This window comes from Ctenocephalides felis, unplaced genomic scaffold (genome assembly GCF_003426905.1).
Source record: "Ctenocephalides felis isolate EL2017-DRISC unplaced genomic scaffold, ASM342690v1 CF-g0.4_SCAFFOLD_01886, whole genome shotgun sequence".
Lineage (NCBI taxonomy): Eukaryota > Metazoa > Arthropoda > Insecta > Siphonaptera > Pulicidae > Ctenocephalides > Ctenocephalides felis.
In genome coordinates this window covers 138,034,809-138,056,114 of record NW_020538040.1, presented here as the reverse complement: position 1 = coordinate 138,056,114, position 21,306 = coordinate 138,034,809, and the positions used below count along the sequence as shown (strand labels likewise).

Below are 21,306 nucleotides of genomic sequence, written 5' to 3'. Positions count from 1 at the left end.
TTATTCTAAAATTAGTAATAATAGCTCAATAAGTGTAATGAAACTCGTGCAAAAATAACTAATTTGATACTTATTATTCGAGCGCGCTCGTTCTATAAAAAAAATCTAGGCTTATCCAAACAATTAGTCAACTAGTCTTAAACAAAGATCCTTTAAATAAAATGAGCAAAAAATTTTAATAGAAATAACTTTGAATGTGGCAAATATATAAATATCTTCTTGCTAATATATAAATATCTAAGCAAATATATTGTTTTTGCCAAAAATAATGCACGGATCTGGAGGTACAGAAAACTGCTCAGAGGATGAGAATACCTTGCAGAATAAAAGGATTGCACTTACTTGTTAATTATGACGGAAAAAAAATTATATATATATATATATATATATATAAATTATGACTGACTTGTTACACAAACTCCAAGCTGACAACATGCTTCGTTTGGAATAAGCTTTTTTATAATAAAATGTATTATTTATTTTTACTTTTATTTTAATTTTACAATTATTTAAAATTTTATCATAACTCGACGTTTATCAATTTGTATTTCATAATTTTTTCGTGCAATTTTTTTTTTTTTTTTTTATTTGTATTTATTTATTTATTTGTATGCACTGAAGATGGGTCAAATCAAGACCCGAAACTTATGTTTTCTTAATAAAAATATTTTCTTTCAATAATACTGTTTTTAATTACTGGATAGATGCCCAAGAACAATTTTATCATATTATTTCGCCATCTGCAGAAAAAAAATAAGAATATATCTGGTGTATTTAAATCCCCTACATGAGTGAAATTTTTCGGGACATATTTTTTTATAGAAAAAACAATTTTTTTTTCTTATTTAAATCTCAGATTCCATCATAGGTGATATTCACAAACAAACAAAAATATGGAAAAATACTAAAACACACAGAATCTATTAAATTATCAAAAAAACTATATATTCTATATTTATGCACATATCTCTTTGTATGTATATATAAATATATATATATATATATATATATATATATATATTAGGGCGGTCCTTAAAATGGTCATTTTCGAATTTCCTTGCTCCCAGGGGCTCAAATGGTTCCAAATAGATAAAAAACAATTTTCTGAAAGTTTTAGCTCTTAATATTAACGTTTAGATAGAGCGCAATTCAATCAAAGTTTTGTATGGAAATAGCATGGAAAAATTTTCAAAAATTTTAAAAATGTTTTTTAGATGTAATTTAGTGAACAAATGAATAAATAAAACTCATTCATTTGTCGCTTACTTATACCTAAAACATTTTTTTTTAATTTTCAAAATTTTTTCCATGCTCTTTCCATACAAACTTTGATTGAATTGCGCTCTATCTAAACGTTAATATTAAGATCTAAAACTTTCAGAGAATTGTTTTTTATCTATTTGGAACCATTTAAGCCCCTGGGAGCAAGGAAATTCGAAAATGACCATTTTAAGGACCACCCTATATATATATATATATATATATATATATATATATATGTGGGTGTGTGTGTTTAAATATATAAATATATATTTTTATAAATATACATTTTAAATGCGTGCAAAGTTCATCATAAGTGCAGCGACCTGAATATTATAACCATAATTATTTTATTATCTGAATCACCATCTGTATCACAAAGTTTTAGCTCTTAATATTAACGTTTAGATAGAGCGCAATTCAATCAAAGTTTTGTATAAAAATAGCATGGAAAAATTTTCAAAAATTTTAAAAATGTTTTTTAGATGTAATTTAGTGAACAAATGAATAAATAAAACTCATTCATTTGTCGCTAACTTATACCTAAAACATTTTTTTTTAATTTTCAAAATTTTTTCCATGCTCTTTCCATACAAACTTTGATTGAATTGCGCTCTATCTAAACGTTAATATTAAGATCTAAAACTTTCAGAGAATTGTTTTTTATCTATTTGGAACCATTTAAGCCCCTGGGAGCAAGGAAATTCGATATATATATATATATATATATATATATATATGTGTGTGTGTGTTTAAATATATAAATATATATTTTTATAAATATACATTTTAAATGCGTGCAAAGTTCATCATAAGTGCAGCGACCTGAATATTATAACCATAATTATTTTATTATCTGAATCACCATCTGTATCACAAATCTATTTGAATTCTTGTGCGACGGTATATATTGTTATCCAAAGTCCGACTCGAAATGTAGCAAACGCTTTTCCGGCACGGAAGAACATCGGCCAAGATCAGTTATCGGCTCTTGAATCCGATCCGGAAAAATGTGGAAGGTTGCAAAATTGTGCATTTTTGCAGACATTCTTCCGGCGCCGTACGACATGTCGGACACGGACAACGCGTTGTACCCGCACGATCCGGCTAAGGGGTACTTCCGACACCTATGGCAACCGCCGACTGACCTATATCCACATTTTCTGTTTCCACCGAAAACTACCACCAGCACAGCACGTAATTCGCACTTTTCTAACACCATGGAGCACCAGCAATCCACCGGAAACGGTGAGACTTCAATGCACCGAATGTGCCGGGAGTCGACAACCACAACCGAAACCGATACCAAAACCACATGTGGCTAATTTAACAATTTTCAGAAACAAACACTTTTGATTGTCGGTATTTCATCAAAAAAACATCAGTAACTTAGTTGTTTTGGTGAACTTCATGATCCTGCAAGTAGGAAGGAGACAAATATCAGAGATATGTTAACAGGCGTTCATTAATCACTTGAGATTAAAAAGAGGAATCTAGCAAGATATCACGTGTATTTACTTTTCACCTAAATTTAGAAAATATTTCAAAATTCCAAAAAATTTACGAGTTTCCTAGGAACTAAAAATACACGTGATGTGATGGGAGGAAGGTTTCAAAAATCCTTAAAAATCGATCACGTGACTAATGGACGCTCCCTATACTTCATAGACACATTAAAAATGCGTTTTATCAACAAGATAGTACATATATTACTACAGCGTTTTTTTATAAATAGATATTTGTCTCCTTCATACAATTTTCAGCCAGAAAAAAATCTAATTTTAAATTTTAATAGCAGGAAGGAATAGTTGGACTGTCAAGTGTCTTTTCTGAAAAATGTTTTATTAATACCAGTTTAATTTCTGCTGATGTAGCATGCTTACCATTTTAAATATTGCATTAATAATAAAACATTGCTATAATTCATAATTATGATTTATTGTGTTGTGAATTATTATTATTTGTTTCATTATTATATTAATTTTTAAGTCGTCAAATTAGAAAACATTTGTTTATAATTATAGCGATCATAACGATATTTGTATGAGACGCCGAGTGTTTTAACGACAAAAAATCAATATTAATAATTCTTATTGCCAAATGTCAATTTAAATGTAATGATGTGTAAAATTATCTTAATATGAATAATATCATTTAAAACTGATTATTAAAACAATAATCTTTCCATGTACCTAACACCTAATAATATACCTAATCTAACGAAAATTAATTAACGCATGATAACAAAATAAGATTGTTTTTAAAATTATTTTATTATAAATATACACTACGCTCTAAAAGTTTGGACTGACTTAGAAAAATCGTTGTCTTTTTTATTCATCACTTTATTTATCGTTCTCCTCAGACAGTTTAATGTACGTTGATGCAGAAAATATTTTAAGAATAATTTTTGAGCGTTTCCTTTAAATTCTCATTTATTTATAGTACAGAAATATGTTAATCGGTAATATTGTAAAATGTACAATATTATCACTTTGAATAACATTAACTATTTTTTTGAACTCGATGCATCATCATGTACATGCGCGCCAATGACTTCAAATCGAAAGGCCAACATTTGATGAAAAACGGCTGGATTGATTTTTTTTTGTTTTTTTTTTTTTTTTTTTTTTTTCACGAAAATTCAAAAATATCACATGTAAATGTTTTTAACTCGTAAATTGAATGTAATTCTCAACGAATCTGTTACATTAAACTGTCTGAGAATAATAATTAAAGTGATGAATAAAAAAAAAAACGATTTTCCTAAATGAGTAAACTTTTGCAGGGCAGTGTAGCAACCTAGCTAATGATAAATTTATTTTTATCATTTTAAGTACTGTTTTTTAATAAGTTAATATGGATTACTAAAACAACATGACGCGATTTTACTTTTGTACTTTTGTACTTTTGTTCTTTAGAACAAAACCTAAACAAAGTAAACCTAACAATAAGACAAATTTATTAAATATAGTTTCATTAGTTTTAAAATATATTTTTTGATCGATTATTTATTTCTTTCTTTTAGAAAAACTAAAAAAAAGATCTTGATATGAAAATAACGGACTATTATTTATTTTACTGAAAATTAGAGCAGAAGAAAAAATGTTTAATCACAAAATACTATTTTATAATGAATACAATATACTATTATCCTAAAATACTATTTTATAATAATACTACATATTGCATATTTAACCAGTTATTAGAGATTCGGTTTTGAAGAAACATATAGTTGAAGTGTAAAATATAATATTTAAATGGTAAAATGTAGTATATAATGCAAAAATAAAAACCTAAAATGAATTTATTAAAAATGTAAACTAATAATGTTATTAGTTTTAAAATATAATTTTTTGACCGGTAATTTCTTTCTCCAGACCAAAATATAATTATAAACAGTTTCATAAATCACTAAAAAATATTTAAACTATAACTTAAAATACTTTGTGAGATCAAAATAAAATATCGGTAATAATTATTCATAAATATTCTGAAAGTGGTAAACAGTTTCTCGATAATCGACCAAGAAATATCAGTGCGATTTCTTCATGGTAAAGGTAAAGTAATAATTTAGTTAAGTATACATATATGTAGCGAAAAAAGTTACAAACATATTTTGGTTTTAATTCATTTTATTAAATTTATTTTTTGTTCGGGATTTGTGTAACTTATTTTCATATTTGTACAAGAAAATTACTGTAAATTATACTGTACCTTATACTGTAAATATAATTTACAAACTATAGAGATCATAACATGAGCTCTTGAATTCCAAAAAATTAAAAATAAAGTTTATTTTTACTGTAATCATAATATTTGGAAAAGTAATATATAAAGTTTATATATATATATATATATATATATATATATGTGTGTATATATATATATTAAAAAGTATCGCCTACGCATGCAAATCATCACAGAAGATATTCGAGAGTGGAATATTGTGGAAATCGTGATTTGCTAAGAGATCAAAATTATGTTTACTCCGAAGGGAAATTTAGATCAATTTATATCAAAGACCTCGATATAAAAAGTCATCGTGTGAACGGACTTTCTATAAGGCAAAATGTAAATGGTTGTCGACTCTTTGCACATATTGACGCACTTCACAAATGCATGCTAAAATCACTAATTCATATATAGCCTTTATTCATAGAGTAGTTGTATAGCAATTGCCTTAGCATTTATTTGTAGTAAATGTAGAATTAGTTGTCGTTATTATTTTTATATGATTTTGTCACGACCGAGGGTGTGGCCGCTTTGTGTGACGTGAGCACGGTTGGTTTTACAGTGAAGGTGATGTCGACTTCGAATGGAAAACTGAGCTTCGTGGAGTCGCAACTAGAGAATCCTCTGGTGGAGCCGGCCCACATGTCGGGGAGCGTGATTGGGGGCTCGGTGTCGCACTCCGGCATCATGGGCCAAAATCCCGCGAACCACTTAAGCGGCGCGGGCGCCTCGGTCATTCTCACCCACCACACCAACGGCTCCATGGTCGGCGAAGATGACTTGGACGCGTCCGCAGCACAAAGTATGTAGATTGTAGACACCGTAAACATTTTCACACACCTTTATAGTGAAGTTATTTTCATTTGGTTCTGTTTGTTTTATTGTTTCGGTTCCGTTAATACTGCTGGCACAATGTATTTATATATATTGCGTCCCACACGCGATAGATACCTATAAATCACACAACACACGTGCACTACCTTATAAAGCACTTAACTTATAGGCACTGATTTTAGTCGCATTCAATTTAGAATGTGCGTGCACATCTATTAGTGCTCACGCGATGATAAATGCGAAACTATTCACGGTTTTTTGACAGTTATACGATGTTCATTCACTAAACATTAATAGAATGAAAATTTTTTATATGAATCCAAACTTTAAGACCTACTTCAAAAATTGTAAAATTAATATTTACTAGCAATCAATACAATAATACTAATATATTTTATTTGAAACGACATATTTTAATTTATTATAAATAGTTCAATAAAGCTTCAAATAAAAGTTCAATATATATAAAAATATATAAATGTAAAAATATATAATTGAATCATCCTTTGCGTGAGCACTTTTAAATATAGAGTTTACGTAGCAGATGTGTTATGTTCTGCACTCCGGTATTGATTTACACTAATTCATCATATTTGCACATAGATACGATAATAGTACATCCGTTCATATGAGAACTTTTTACGAGTAATCAAACCACATCAAACGATGAAATTTTTGTTTCTCCAACTAATCTTAACAAATCACACGAAATTGTTTGTCACGAAGTTTTTTGTCATTTGTTGGAGTCGTACAAAATACAGAAGAAGATAAAAGATAGAAGAACATATCATTCAATTTATTTCTTCTTCTTTAGAATTTTACCAAACTGAGTACTTGGTACCTCTAGTTTACCTTTTTTGTTCTAATTAAATTCTGAATTTAACACTTTCTACTGAAAATTCGTGCCGCCTACGTTTTTACTCATAAAGATATAAATCTTTTCTGTGAAGACTATTGCTTCAAATGATAAAGCTGTAAGATTTTTCCTAGTTCAAAAATAACTTATAGCGTAACATTGAATCCGAAAAGTTGAACAAGATCTATAAACATTAATTTTTTTTTATTAAAATTGCTCAAAAATAATAGTCCATAATATTAAAAAAATATTTAAAAATAAATACCTCATAAAACTTTACTGTTTTATTTGATTCAAAATATATTGATATTATGTATATATCATATATGTATATATCAGATTATTAATTTGTTAAATAATTACATAAAATGAAGAAGCAACGTGCAACTTATTATATACGCATATATATATATATATATATATATATATATATATATACGAGTATATATATATATGTGTGTGTGTATATATACATATATACTAGGGTGGTCCTTAATATGAACATTTTCGAATTTCCTTGCTCCCAAGGGTCCAAATGGTTCCAAATTGATAAAAAACAATTCTGTGAAAGTTTTAGCTCTTAATATTAACGTTTAGATAGAGCGCAATTCAATCAAACTTCGTATTGAAAGAACATGATAAATTTTGCAGAGCGTCAAATTTACAATAAAAAATGACACGAATTTTCACTTTTAGTTCATTTGTCGCTAAGTTATACCTAAAAAATTTTTTTAATTTTCAATTTTTTTTTCATGCTATTTCCATACATAGTTTGAATTGCTCACTATCTAAAAATTAATATTAAGAGCTAAAACTTTCAGAGAATTGATTTTTATCAATTTGGAATCATTTGAGCCCTTGGGAGTAAGGAAATTCGAAAATGTCCATATTAAGGGGCACCCTATGTATATATATATATATATATATATATATATATATCCATTTTACAATTATCATTAAATAGCTGTACATAAGGCCAATAAACCTACGCGGACGACTATTTTTAATTTTACTGCAGCTTTTATTTCTTGTTTCATTTTTTGCAATTTTTATTTGCATTTATAGTTTTACCATTTTTATTTATAATTATTTTCTTTGTCGTTACACATTCCATAATTTGTTAATGCCATTAGTTTGATTTTGAAGGTTGGAATATACATTATATTTTATTATTAGATTTATAGAATATTTTTTATCTTCAACGTCAATATGTTTCAAGACTTTCTACATATTAGTTATTTTCTTCAATACTTTATATTCTCAATACATATGTGTTATTGTTAGTATCAAACATAAACATAAAACACTTGTTAGTAATTTAATAATTGAAAATTTCAGGTAAACACATTGACGCCGTATATCCTGATGCAAATGAGGAGCTTACAAGGAACATGTTCCAGGTAAACAAAGCATCCTTTTAAAGTAAACAAGATGTGCTTATGAACTTGTAAAACTTTTGCCGGTCATAAATCTTACGTTATGCTCCTATATTTATTCGGTTAATTTCATTTACTTTGGAGATAAAGTTTTAAGTGGAAGTGTCGGAGAAGCGGTGTTAGAGTCATTGGATTAACAAAGTGCTTAAGCGTTCATTGTGGCTCCGAACTTGCTGCCGTCGGAATAATCGCAACTTCACAGGTTCGAACGGATTTAAATCGATTCCGGGTAATTTAATCGATTGCATCGCATTATCAGATTGATTTTATGATTTAATACTCTTTTTAAGAGGTATTCTAGTAAAGAGACATTAATTTTAGGTTATATTTAAATCATCGTAAACAAGGCAATCTTTTTTCACTATTATTTTTTTTATAATTTATTTATCAATGTTTCAAGGGTACAGAAAAAAGTTAACAATTTTAATAGTCTCAAAATTGCCACGTGACCATGCCCACGATTGCAACCCCCCTATTAATCTAAATTGAAAAATGGAGATCTAACTAATCTAGAATATTGTCGCTCGCTATGGTATATACTATTTGGGGAGAAATTTGGGGATGAGTATGTACTAGAGAGTCTATAGAGAAGATTCTTTGAAAATTTCAAGCAAATCGATCTAGTAGATCTCGAGAAATCGGGGGCATCATTTGATAAAGACGGTTTTCAGAAAAGGGGGTTTAAAGTTTCACGAAAGTTAAAGTAAGCAGAAGAGGATTATCATAGTCAAACAGTAGTATCTCTAAAAATATTTAAAATTTTTAAAAATCCTCTCGTACACATATTCTTAAATAGTTTATAGAAAATATGAGAGAAAAAAAAACATTTTTTTGACTTCCTACATTAAAATGCCCGCTTAATAATTACAACTAAATTAAACAGGTTTTGCAAAGCCTCTTCAATGGGATAACAGAAATCATGTGTTTGTAAAATTACTTTTCTAACTTTAACTTAATTTAATTAATTTCTAGATATTTTATTTGATAATATAGGGAAAATACGGGCAAAGTGGTATATACGGATAAAATGACACACAGTGGCCTTATTTGAAAATTGGCTAGTTTTATTAACGATTTTGGGACTGAATAACATTAAGAAAGCCATAATCACTAACCTGTCAGATGTTGAGCGTCATTGTCACAGAGTAATCAGGCCAAACATGTATCATAATTTTAAAAGTTTATTTTGAAGGTGTACTGTTTGTAATTATTTCTATTAAAATCAATGAACTTACTTCAGTACTAGGAATTTAGATCTATTTTTTTCAATTTTGAAGTGTTTGGTGAAATTTTGATTTTTTTTATCACTTTCGAACAAAATGACATACTCATACAATGAACAAAATGACATAGTACTATTTCGCAAGTACTACGTGCTAGTTTATTCGAGGTCAATGAAATGAGAATTAAAACCTGTTAAAAGTGATTGGTTTTAACTTCTACTATAACTACTTCCAAAAACAGAGAAAAAAAATTCACTGGTAAAAAGAAAAAACTTGTAATTATTGAAAAGATCTCTTTTTCCATTCTCATCTCGGCGAAGGTTGGTTACGATGTATAATAATGTGTTTCCTTTGGACTCATGCTTCAAGTGCTGATGTCCCAAAGAGGACAAAGCGATTTATTAGTGAACTGCCTTTTTACAAATAAGCACTCAGTATATGCTTACCGAATATGTAATTTTTTCTGTACTATATGGACAAAATGATTTTTGTAAAATGTTGCATTTTTTCTTAATGAATATGTTATTCAGGTTCTTACTTAATTAAAAGACAATGCTACTGGTAGTTAATAAACCGAAGATGAATAATAACGATTAAGACTGGTTATAATATTATTAAATAATTAGATACCTTTAAAAAGCAAAACACCATGTCATTTTGTCTGCACTTTCCTTATTATTTAGTATCATAGATCATTTAATTTCAAGGACAAAAACACTATTATTGGTAAGATCTTTTAACCAGTTAATATTAAAATGTGCGTACAGTTCTGTGACGTCGTAATGGAGGTAAAATGTTATTTTAAATTTAAATGCCGCTTTAACCAACTATTCATTTTACCATTAATATCGTCAGTTATCTTTTTGCAAAATTTTCTTTTATCAGCAATTATTAATATATAATTATAAAAGTAAAATAATTATCACGTATATGATTTAATAATGTTCATGTTATTGAACTTTTAGTGAAGTTCAAAAATGTTTTTATCGAGCAATTATTTATTTCATATCATAGAATCTTTAATGAAAACTAAACGATTATTTAAATTTATGCCATTTCAGAGCACGTGTCACGTAGCTTTGGCCAGTTGCCGTAGCGAGCCGGCCTGTCGCGGTGCCCTTCAGCCGGTTCTGTTGCACTGCGACGCAGCGCGCTGTTCTCGCCGTCACTGCATGGACGCGCTGCAAGCCTTCTACAGGTCACAGGGACTTGGATGGAGAATGGATGTCGCATTTTGCTGGTGCAAGTAAGTTATTCACATATTAGTTTTCTTTACTTATTCGGAAACTAAATTTTTTTCTCAACAAAGCTTCATATTAACTTGCCGTAGGGTTAGTTATAGTAATCGCTAAAATCGTTTCATATGTTTCTAAACATTGTAACATATCTTAGCAAAAATGGATGTGTGTGTATGTGTGCTTATTCAAATTTTCCTTGCGTGGATTAACAAATTTGAATGATTCAAAATACATTCGATTGCTATTAATGGCGAGACGTGCTGATTAGTTTTTGGCAGGTCCAACCACTTTGAAGATACGGGGCAAAAAGAGCTAAAAATGGCAATTCAATTTTGGAGATAAAATAGCGTACAATTTAAATGGTTTAAAAATCATTTTATTTGTATTGACGAAATAAAGAATTGAAGAGTTCCAGCGCTTTTAGACATGCATTAAAAACTGTGGTAAAAATGCCATTTGGCGGTCATCAAATTATCAGATATTTTATAGAGATTTAAATAATAGGTTCAAATTTTGTTTACATTTCTATAAGTTTGGGAGCAATGTTTATCCGTTAGACTACGACGCGGCGATTACGCGCTTCCATATTGTGTCTCTGACACAGCTACGTAGCGCATTACAAATTTTTTAAAATTTTCAGAAAATTTTGAAATATAACTAGTTGGTATTGGTATTTTGCCATGGGGCAAGTTACATGAACTTTCTGATATGTGTAAATAATCGACAAGTTACATGAACTTTCTGATATGTGTAAATAATCGACTTAATCAATAAAAAATAAAATAATTTATAAGCGATTAAAAGTATTCCGAGTAGATTGATTTATTACACATAATTGAAAACGAACGAACACATTATCTCGGAGTATTTTCTAAGAGCAAATTTTCAAAAATCAACAATTTTTATATTTGAACGAGTTTCCGTAGGACTTTAATGGTTTAGTATGTTTATTAAGACCAAGTACTCTATTGTTATACCAAGTAAATCGTCTATTTTTAATTTTAGCGAACGTCAAAAAAACTACTCATTTTCTCAAATTTTGGTTAATTTTTAAAATTGAACTATTTGTCGTAAGGCCGTAATATATCAGTAACTTCTATAAGACTATAATAAATATCGCTAAAAATATCCATAAAAATCGCCTTAAATTTTTTTTCAACAGTTAATTACACAAAAACGGCTCGGTAGATTTGTACCTAAAACTAATCATTATTTTTTAAAATCGATTCGGTACCTTATGTGCTATATGAGCTTAAATGCGGACAAAAAGTTTAACACTTTTTTCAAAATTACTTCTCCTTCGGGAAGTTAAAAATATGTTTCCGATTGGAAGTTGCCCATTTTGGGCACTGCGTTGTGAAATGACAATGGGAAATTTCTCACACTATTCTTCCCTGATTTATTTTGAAGTTTAACTCAGCTTTCACCCATCATTATATGTATGTTTGTTAGAATGTGCCACTTTTCGTGAAGAATATGTGTGAGCCTGGTTAGATTATTCAAAAAATATTAGTATTTAATTATCAGAAGGTGTTTTCTGAAATCAAGTAAACCCGTTTAAGAGGTACGGCAAAAAAAGATCATGTGAGTTCCACTATTTATGACCACTAAACAAATACGCATATTATATTTACTGGGTACCCAAAAATCAGGAAATCTATGCAATAATATTCTTTTGTCCCAAAATATGGATTAATGTACGAATAGCATTTGAACTATATGATTTTCAATTATAATTGCAGATTGAACATAATATAAATTGCTAATAATTAATTTATATGAATGATAAATATCTATGTTATTTCGATATTAAACCAATTTCACAACCCATTGACAACATTTTGTGGTCAATTAAACACAAGCGCATATAATTGCTTTCATTACTCTGATTTACTATTAAAAATTTATATAATACGGATATGCTAGTTAATGCACCTAATGAAGTTTGCATATTAATTATGTAAACATATACATACATACATATTAATCCGTACAAAATGCATTTCAAATTATATAAAAAATGCAGACCTACAAATATGTATGTATATCTTGTGCCCAGAAAATATCTCTTTAATATTCTTTTTACTAAACAATAAATATTATTAACTTCCCGTAGGGCAAGTTATAGTAATCGCAAAAAAATCGAAAATGAAAATTTTTATATATCTTTACGTTTCAATGGTTTCTGAACATTTTGGCATACCTTAGAAAAAATAGATGTATGTGTGTGTGTGAATGTGTGTGTATGTGTGTGTGTTCGGATACAAATTTTCGTCGACGATTTCGGGAACACGGATCAATCGATTTGAATAATTCAAAAAACATTCGATTCGTATTGATAAGGAGACGTGCTGATTAGTTTCTGGCAAAGGCAGGTCTAACCGTTCTGAAGATACGGGGCAAAATATTACTATACTTTATATTTTGTCTCTATGCAGTTAAAGCAGTAACATTGCTTTGAAAAAAAGTTGTCAAAAAATATGTCAAAAAAAAAAAATTAAAAAAAGTAATTTTTTGTCCAATTTATAGTTTCTCAGAAATCTAATTTTTTCGAAGTATTTTTTTTTCAAAAATGTTATTCGTTTTTAAAAAAATAATAGTTTTTGATACGGGAAGTTCCAGCAATTTGCCTTAAAGCACGATGCCATGCGCTCCCTAGTTTCAGTCTTTATTTAGTGTAAAATGCATTTCAATCCATATTTGCACGAATAAACGTGCAATGGTTAATATGAAAAGCTCTAGGTGGTAATTGTAATGCACGAAATAGTTCCATACATCATACAAGTATCATCAATTAATACCAAAATTTAATTAAAGCAATTATTCGATACTTGTAACTGCAACTGTAGTATATATACTATTTATAAAGCCTAAACCAAATACATAATCATTCCATAAATTAAATTCAAAGTGATTATAATACCATTTTACATTAGTATACCTATCTTCTACAATGTCAGTTGAAGTTACAAGTTGGCGGTGCTTAAAAGCTCATAGCGTCATTAGATTCGGCGTCAGTTCGACGCCAGAAAAGTCGATAAAGTTCGATATGCACAAAATGCGACTTGATTGTAATGCACGACTGAACGAACTAGTGAAGGCATTGTGTGCACGCCGGTTTATTGAGATGCTGCTGATGACAGAGCAATCTTCTCACGTCGAATCAAACGATGTGAAAAATCGGGGATGATCTCTTTCCTTCTCTCTATTTAGTGATTCCTGATAAAACACTGCATAGAGAAATAAACCAGTTGCCATATCTGTCACGATGACACTAATGTTTACCGACATCCAAACCAGATTGATTATATAGCGTAAGCTGAAGAATATTTTAAATACGTATTATTTGAAAACGACACTGGAATTGCACCGTTTTCCAGTCATTTTCAGAATTTTTGATTTATAATCAACCTTCATATAAAGCGGTATTTTGAGAATGCAGCTTTCATACTACGCGGAGCAGAAATTGCGACAAACCTCTGATAATACTGTACTCTTATAATGCGGTACTCCTATAACACGGTGTTTGTTAAACGCCCATAAGTTCCTTTTAATCCTATGAATGACTCTACTAACTAGATAATGTAAACGGTTAATATAAGTTATATTATCGACTAGTTTTACAATATAAAGTTCATATTATAAACATTCCAGTTTTTATCAAAGGTGTGTGATTGGTTTTAGTAGTGTCAGGGCTCTTTCACAGCACTTGTGATATTTACCAGAAAAGTCTGCTTGAAATTTTTTTATCAATAACAATTTTTTAGTTTAGTTTTTGTATTATTTTTTATCATATCATTATATAAACTGAGTGCTGATAACATCACTTGGGATCTTGGTATCATCAGAGCCTACAAAATTTTTGTTAATTCCAAAGAAATTGTATTACTCTTAATTCGCGAGAATTTGGCTATATTTGTAACCAAGCCGTCCAATTGCGAGTGCAGGATCCAAATTACTGAAGCCTAACAACAATTTCCATTTATAATCATCCCTCTTATAAAACCGTACTCTGGGGACGCTGTTTCCATACTACGCGAAGTTGAAATTGCAAATCTTCCTATAACGCGGCACGGTTTTTGTTAAACAGCCATAAGTTTCTTTCGAGTATCCTATGAATGACTCAAGTATAACTATATATTGTAAAAAGTTTCAATATAAGTTTTATTATCGATATTAATTAATTTTTATTTTCTACAATATGTTTATATTATATAAACATTCCAGTTCATGTCATGGCTGTGCACGATATCGGTTTTGGAAGTGCCAGAGCTCTTTTACAGCATTTAGTCTTTTCAAAAAAAGTCTGGTTGAAAATTTTTTTGTTAAAAACAGTTTTTTAATTTAGTTTAGGAATTTTGGTATAATAATATTGTTGTCTATTCCGAAAAAATTGCATAAATCTTGTTATAAATTGCAAGAATTTTACATTATTTGTAACCAAGTCGTCCAATCACGTACCTATTGTTCAAAGGTTCAAGATTTAAATTACTGAGTCCTAACGGTAATTTAAAAGTGTGACTTTTCAACTTTTGTCTTCCTAATACCCCGATCAACTACTATTAAGTTAAGACTTACCTATATTTCCTGATTTAAATCTTGTCAAATGATTCAAAAAATATCTTGAATTATTTTAAATTTGCCTTCTTAAGTACGGATCATATCAGTTTACTAACTTTTTTCGAACCAGGATTCTTCATTACATCTTTAACCAATTGTTCAGTTTATTCTGGAACACACTTTTCAATATGAATTCAAATCATTGTTGCTAACAATGTTTCATTGAATTTAACTCTTAAAAATCTTTTGATTATATTACAAATATGTTGAATAATTGTAAGTTTTATCATACTCTTACATAAAACCTTTCAAATCAATAAAAAATAATTCATATTTATATGAACTCTTAAACTTTATATCAATTAAAACAAGTTATAAATTCTCTTGTCTTTTGTATTCATCGGTCTCCGTATAACGCGGTACAAATGATGTGATTTGTATTAATGCTGAGCTTTTTATAGCGCGGTTTCCATACTACGCGATAGACGGTTTCAAATATACTATATTTATTAAAACACTGTTAGAAATGGATAGCAGTCTTTTGTTTCACTATTATAAAATTATTTACACCCTTATATGTAAAAATATTTTGTACTAGCCGACCCGACAGACTTTGTCCTGTCAAAAAAATTTGTAATGTGGCGGTGTTTTATTCCTACCTTTTTTTTATTCTTTGCAAAAAATTATCCCGAACAGAACCGTCACCCTGGTAATAATTCGGTGTGAATTAAGAATAATTAAATAAAACATATAAGCATTTAAAAATAAGTAATTTTAATCGTGCAAATCATAATTCAAAATTCAGTTCAATTTTCATTGTAGTGCTTTGTGATAAACGATGTTTTTTGTTTGATTACCTAGCGCATAGACAAACAAATCTGATGGTTTTCCAATACGGGAACAGTCAACATACATTTTTTCCATGTGAGAAACATGAATTTTCCAAATTAATACCACAAACACTTAATGATACCATAAACGCACTGGAAACTGTAGTCGTTTAATCTCAAATGGCACATTAGTCGGAAACATTGAGATGCACGGAGAACATCTTCTGCTTTATACTATCCTTTCAATATAGTTGCTTCCATCAAGTTGTTTGGTAATTTTTTTATCGCTAACCTTCGAATTTGCAACCGTTGCAAAGGCGCGGTTGGTCGATATTTTGCAACATTATAATTGCCGATCCAACCTTTAATTAAAGATTGTGAGGTGACAATCTTACCAAATCCAGCGAGTTTAAAAACTCCGGTGGATCGTCTTGGTTAGTTGCCGAATCAACTCATTCGCCTCTAATTTGTTCTTGAATTTTGAAATTTAATTCATTTACATCAATGTTTTTGGCTGCCAATATAGCTCGTTAATTAATAGAAAGATATTTACATGTTTATATAAACATATTAAAAATTAGATTATCAAAAACTACACAAAATGTCATGACATAGATCATTGTTTTTTCTACAAATTTCGTTGCTTACTCGATTAAAAAAGAAAAGGGCTGTTTTTAGGGTTTTCCCGGCAATTATTAGATTTTTTCTCGCCGTAAGAACCATCCTTGGATATGAGCGAACATTTTAAAAGAAGAATTGGCCAAATTGGTCCAGGCGTTGTTGAGCTATGCGCTTACCAACACATTTTGCGATCCATTTTTATATATAAGATAAACAACAAATAATTGTTTTTTGAAATTATTTAGTCGTGGTCAATCATTATTTTTTTGTTATACTAAATTGCATAAAAAAATTCATTATCAATAAAATAATTGACTAGAAAATAATTCTAGTCCAAAACTACTTTTAATCACTTGAAATTTTCTGTAATAATTGTTTGAGTTATTCGAGCTAATAGTTTTTTTTATAAGAACTCTAAACCAGTTAAAACCGTTTCTTGGAAAAAAAACATTATTAACGGAAACCGGTTTTCCATAAATTTCGTTTCTTGTATAAACCCTATAGTTTCCACAAATCGCACTACGAACTAGCCTGATTTGTACGTTAGATCCGAATTTTTTATATCATGGTTTCCATACTCACCGAGTTCTAGGATGGTTTACTTGTTGACTGTATAATTGAAATTACAATACCACAAATAAACTATTTTATTTTGATGTATTTTTTTTATTAACTATTCGTGTGTATTTCAGACATTTTGTTAACTAACTATTTTGTCTTTTTTTAGAAAAACAAGCGATCGTGCCGACGAGTGCATGTTGGCGCAAGAACGGTTGCATCCCGTCTGCGCCAGGAGACCTGAGCCGCAACCCAACGGTCTTTCAGGAGGAGTTATTATACCACCGACACCCGCCTGCCACACGGTAGCTGAGACATGCCGCGAGGAAGAAGAGTGCCGGTTAGTTTAGTAATATCTAACAACAATTTTTGTTTATTTTCAAGCAATCAATCAATTTTTATTAATAACAATCCGAACATTAATTACATTCCATGAGTTAATTTGATTCACATTAATTACATATAATTGTAGATAGTAGTTACTCCAGTGGGTAATTATTATTAGATGCAATCTATTGGATCAAGTTAATAGGACATAATTTTTTAAGTCTTCTTAATTCTGGTGCAAGGGGCAGTGGAGCAACGAGTGAATTTAGATGATTTTCTAATTTGTGGTGATGATTAGTGGATCTTATTTTCATAAAGTCTTCAATATATAGCACATTCAGATCATCATGCAGAATTTTATTGCTCGCTTACCAGAGTGATGTCATCATTCTAAGTAGTTTTGGTTGAGTCCGCTATACCAATGCAACATTAAATTAGCTAGAGCAGCCCCAAAGCTCTATTCCGTATGACCAGATAGGAATTATTACCGTTTTATAAACCAAGATTTGGTTTTCGAGTGCTAATTTTGAATTATGATCGATCAGCCAATAAAGTTTTCTGACTATGGATTTGATGCTTTTGATTTTTGTTATGATTTGGTTTTTTCATGTTAGTCTGCGGTCTAGATGCATACTTAGGTATTATCAGCACTTGGTATTATCTGGTAAAAAAATACACTCCATGTTGTCTTATTGTGAGTAAATGTTATATGGTTAGACTTGCTCTCGTTGATTTTTATCGGCCAGCGTTTAGTCCAGTTCTCGATAATGTTTAGATGTCTTCAACAACAAATCTGATTCCAAAAAAATATATTGGACTTAACTGAAATAATATTCGGAATATATCAAATATAAAATATTAGTATTCAAATTAACCATAAAGTGTAATTATCACAGTGATTAATTTTAAAGGTATTAAACACCTTCGTAAGAAATATATATATATATTATTATTTCTTCATTTTATCATCTTGAAAACTCGTGAACAAACAATTGGTGAATAATGCAGCTAACAGTTATAGCGTGACATAACCACGGTACACTTAAATTCAAAGTATCAATAACAATTTTATAAGATCACTATACTAATAAAACGAGTTGTTAAAGTTGCACTTCGAATAAACTTCGTATCATTTAATGTCATCATCTATGGTTTTCTTTTTATAGTTGTGTTGTTTATTATTAATAATATGAACATTAACGGACATATTTAGTAAGGATGTAGAGTAGATATTTTAAAGTAGATAAAATAATGATTTAACATATGCCAAAATACATACTTTAATATTTTTTCTATATGTGTTAATGAATTACCAGTGAGTAATACCAATTATATTTGTACATCTTCATATTTGGTCAATTTACCATGCTAAAAAAAACGATGTACGCATTTGTATGTTATAATAAAGCTTAAAAATCGTGCAGAATTGAACAATAGCAAATTCAAACAAGTTTTTTGAAAAGCCTTTTTGCAAAAGACTCTTATTCATTCTAAAATGAAAAAGAAAGTTAGGTTGAAAATATTTAAATATTAAACTTGCCGATGTTTCGAATTTCTCATCCCTATACTAGTGGGAACAGTATACACTTACAAGTAATTTAATAAACATAATCTAAACCAACAATAAACTAGTTATGTATATAACAAATAATTTATGAACCAAAAATTTAAAAGATAAAGCTGAAAAAGATAACAAAAAATAATATGAGCTGTACCATGACAGTATAACAAAAAAGTTATTACTCAGGCATCCATCCAGTTATTGAAAATAAAAAAATTAGTCGGGTTTAATTTTTTTAAATAAATTTTGTAAAAACGTTTCAAGATCTTATTTGACTTACCTTGAGTAAGAGAGGCTGGGTACGGTTGTGCCAGGGTACGGTAGTGACAGTATTGACAGTCGTCATAACAGCTAAGCTATACTGATTTTGAGATAGGGTCCAAAGCGAGAAAGATGAAGTATGTTTGTTCGAACAAGTTTTCATTTATTGCGTTTAATCAGCGCTCTTTGTAATTTTTTGTCCATTTTGCTGTAAGTTAAGCATTAATAGTCAACAAAGCCAACTATTAGTTTTTGCGTAGATAATTTAGCTCAGATTTGTTTTCAAAAATGTGCGTTGGGTACGGCTGTGACAAATTTTGTGAGTGCGGTTGTGACATGTATTTATTGTCTTCTTCGGGTGAAGATCAAACATATAAAGAAAGATATAACTTAGCTAAGACAAAATACGAAAGAGAAAGGGAAATAAAAAATTCAGTACGAAAAAAAGATTTCACAAAGGTTTTTGTTAACTTTGTTTGAAAAAAAATGTTTTGTTATATATTGGTATATTACTTTACTTTGTTTAAATGATGATGATGCGATGTGTTACATATTTCTAAAAATGAAAGTCTGAAATATGTAACACATCACAGCAAAGTTAGAATTAATTTCTATTGCTTGTTAATGTTAAAAAATTGGTTTCAATTATTCTGATCCCAAAAAAGAGGTTATTTCGTAAACCGAAACGTAGTAAATATTCACAAAATGAAAAAATAAATTTTTTGAGAAAAATGATAATTTTACTTCACAAAAATAAAATCATATAGTAATTGTCATAGACAATAATAACCATCATAATATAATTAATTTGCCATGTTTTGATTATTATTAAAGTACATAAATCTGTACTTTCCCATGTATCGGATATATTTTTTAACTTCCCGTAGGGCAACATTTTGGCATAACTTAGAAAAAATTGATGTATGTGTGTGTGTATGTCTGTGTGTGTGTGTGCGGATACAAATTTTCGTCAACGATTTCGGGAACACGGTTCAACCGATTTTAATTATTCAAAGAACATACGAATCCTATTACTCAGTTTTTAAGAGAACGGAGCGTCCGATTTTAATAATAATAATATTTTACTTGTATTGACAAGGTGAAAAACTGTTCAAATTTTTGGGAAGGTTATGTCCAGCGGTTATGGACTCTCAATAAAAATAAGTTAAAAAATGTCATTTGGCGGTCAAAAATTTTATTGGACATATGTACATCAAATTATCAGATATTTTATAGAAATTTTAATAATGTGTACACATATTGTGTAAATTTTTTTGGGTTCCTTACCAAGATTTCAATTACGGTACGGGCAGTTTCAGCAACTTGCCTTAAGGCACGATACCATGCAACCCACTAGTATCAAAATAACTTGTATTGTTATCTATTTATGTTTATTTATCTATGATTATCTATATCCAGGGGCGATTGGAGATGTACGAGCAGTCGTGTGCTGTGGACAGCGTGACCAAGAAATGCGCAGGACCGGCGTCCGAGTGCCGCGTGGCGATGCTCGGCATTCTTGGACTGAACTGCGTACCACTGCGCCTGCAAGGGCGCCGATCTAGCGCAACTTTTCGAATGCCTCGGCTGGCAGAGGTTACTTTGGATCAATCCTGTGTAGGTAAGGAAAACGTATATGAATTGGTGGATGTCGGTGTTATAAAGAAATTTATTTATTCAAGATAGTTATACATCACAGAAAACATGCCTGTTATATTAACCCTTTCCACTCGGATGCCACCGCTCCGGCGTATACGGGTTAACTAATGTCAAGTCTAACTTTAACCAGAGTGACAAAAATAAATATTTTTTGAATTCGTATACATTATTGATTAATTTTGCTTAGTACATATTAAAAGTTTTTGTTTTAAATAATTTTCGTGTGTTCACTATTTTGTTTTTACTTTAATTAAACAGTCGCCTAGATTTGATAGTATAAATATCTACTTATTTATATATTCGAGCTGGTTCAATCAATATTTAAATTTTTGATATGATGATTAGAT

General features: G+C 29.7%; 1 protein-coding gene across 1 annotated transcript; it reads left to right on the top strand.

Moving 5' to 3' along the window:
- The first annotated feature begins 2,309 nt into the window (after positions 1 to 2,309).
- On the top strand, positions 2,310 to 20,865 carry LOC113375983. Its single transcript, XM_026615921.1, has 7 exons — positions 2,310 to 2,508; positions 5,558 to 5,797; positions 8,024 to 8,085; positions 10,406 to 10,590; positions 17,321 to 17,491; positions 18,093 to 18,172; positions 20,720 to 20,865. The coding sequence occupies exons 1-7, from the start codon at positions 2,328 to 2,330 to the stop codon at positions 20,863 to 20,865; spliced, it is 1,065 nt and encodes a 354-aa protein (XP_026471706.1). The 5' UTR covers positions 2,310 to 2,327.
- Positions 20,866 to 21,306: the final 441 nt, after the last annotated feature.

Coding starts and splice junctions, on each gene's coding strand:
- LOC113375983 (XM_026615921.1), top strand. CDS start 2,328: ATGTCGGACACGGACAACGCGTTGTACCCGCACGATCCGGCTAAGGGG. Junction 5,798..8,023: donor GGACGCGTCCGCAGCACAAA/GTATGTAGATTG, acceptor TGAAAATTTCAG/GTAAACACATTGACGCCGTA. Junction 8,086..10,405: donor TTACAAGGAACATGTTCCAG/GTAAACAAAGCA, acceptor ATGCCATTTCAG/AGCACGTGTCACGTAGCTTT.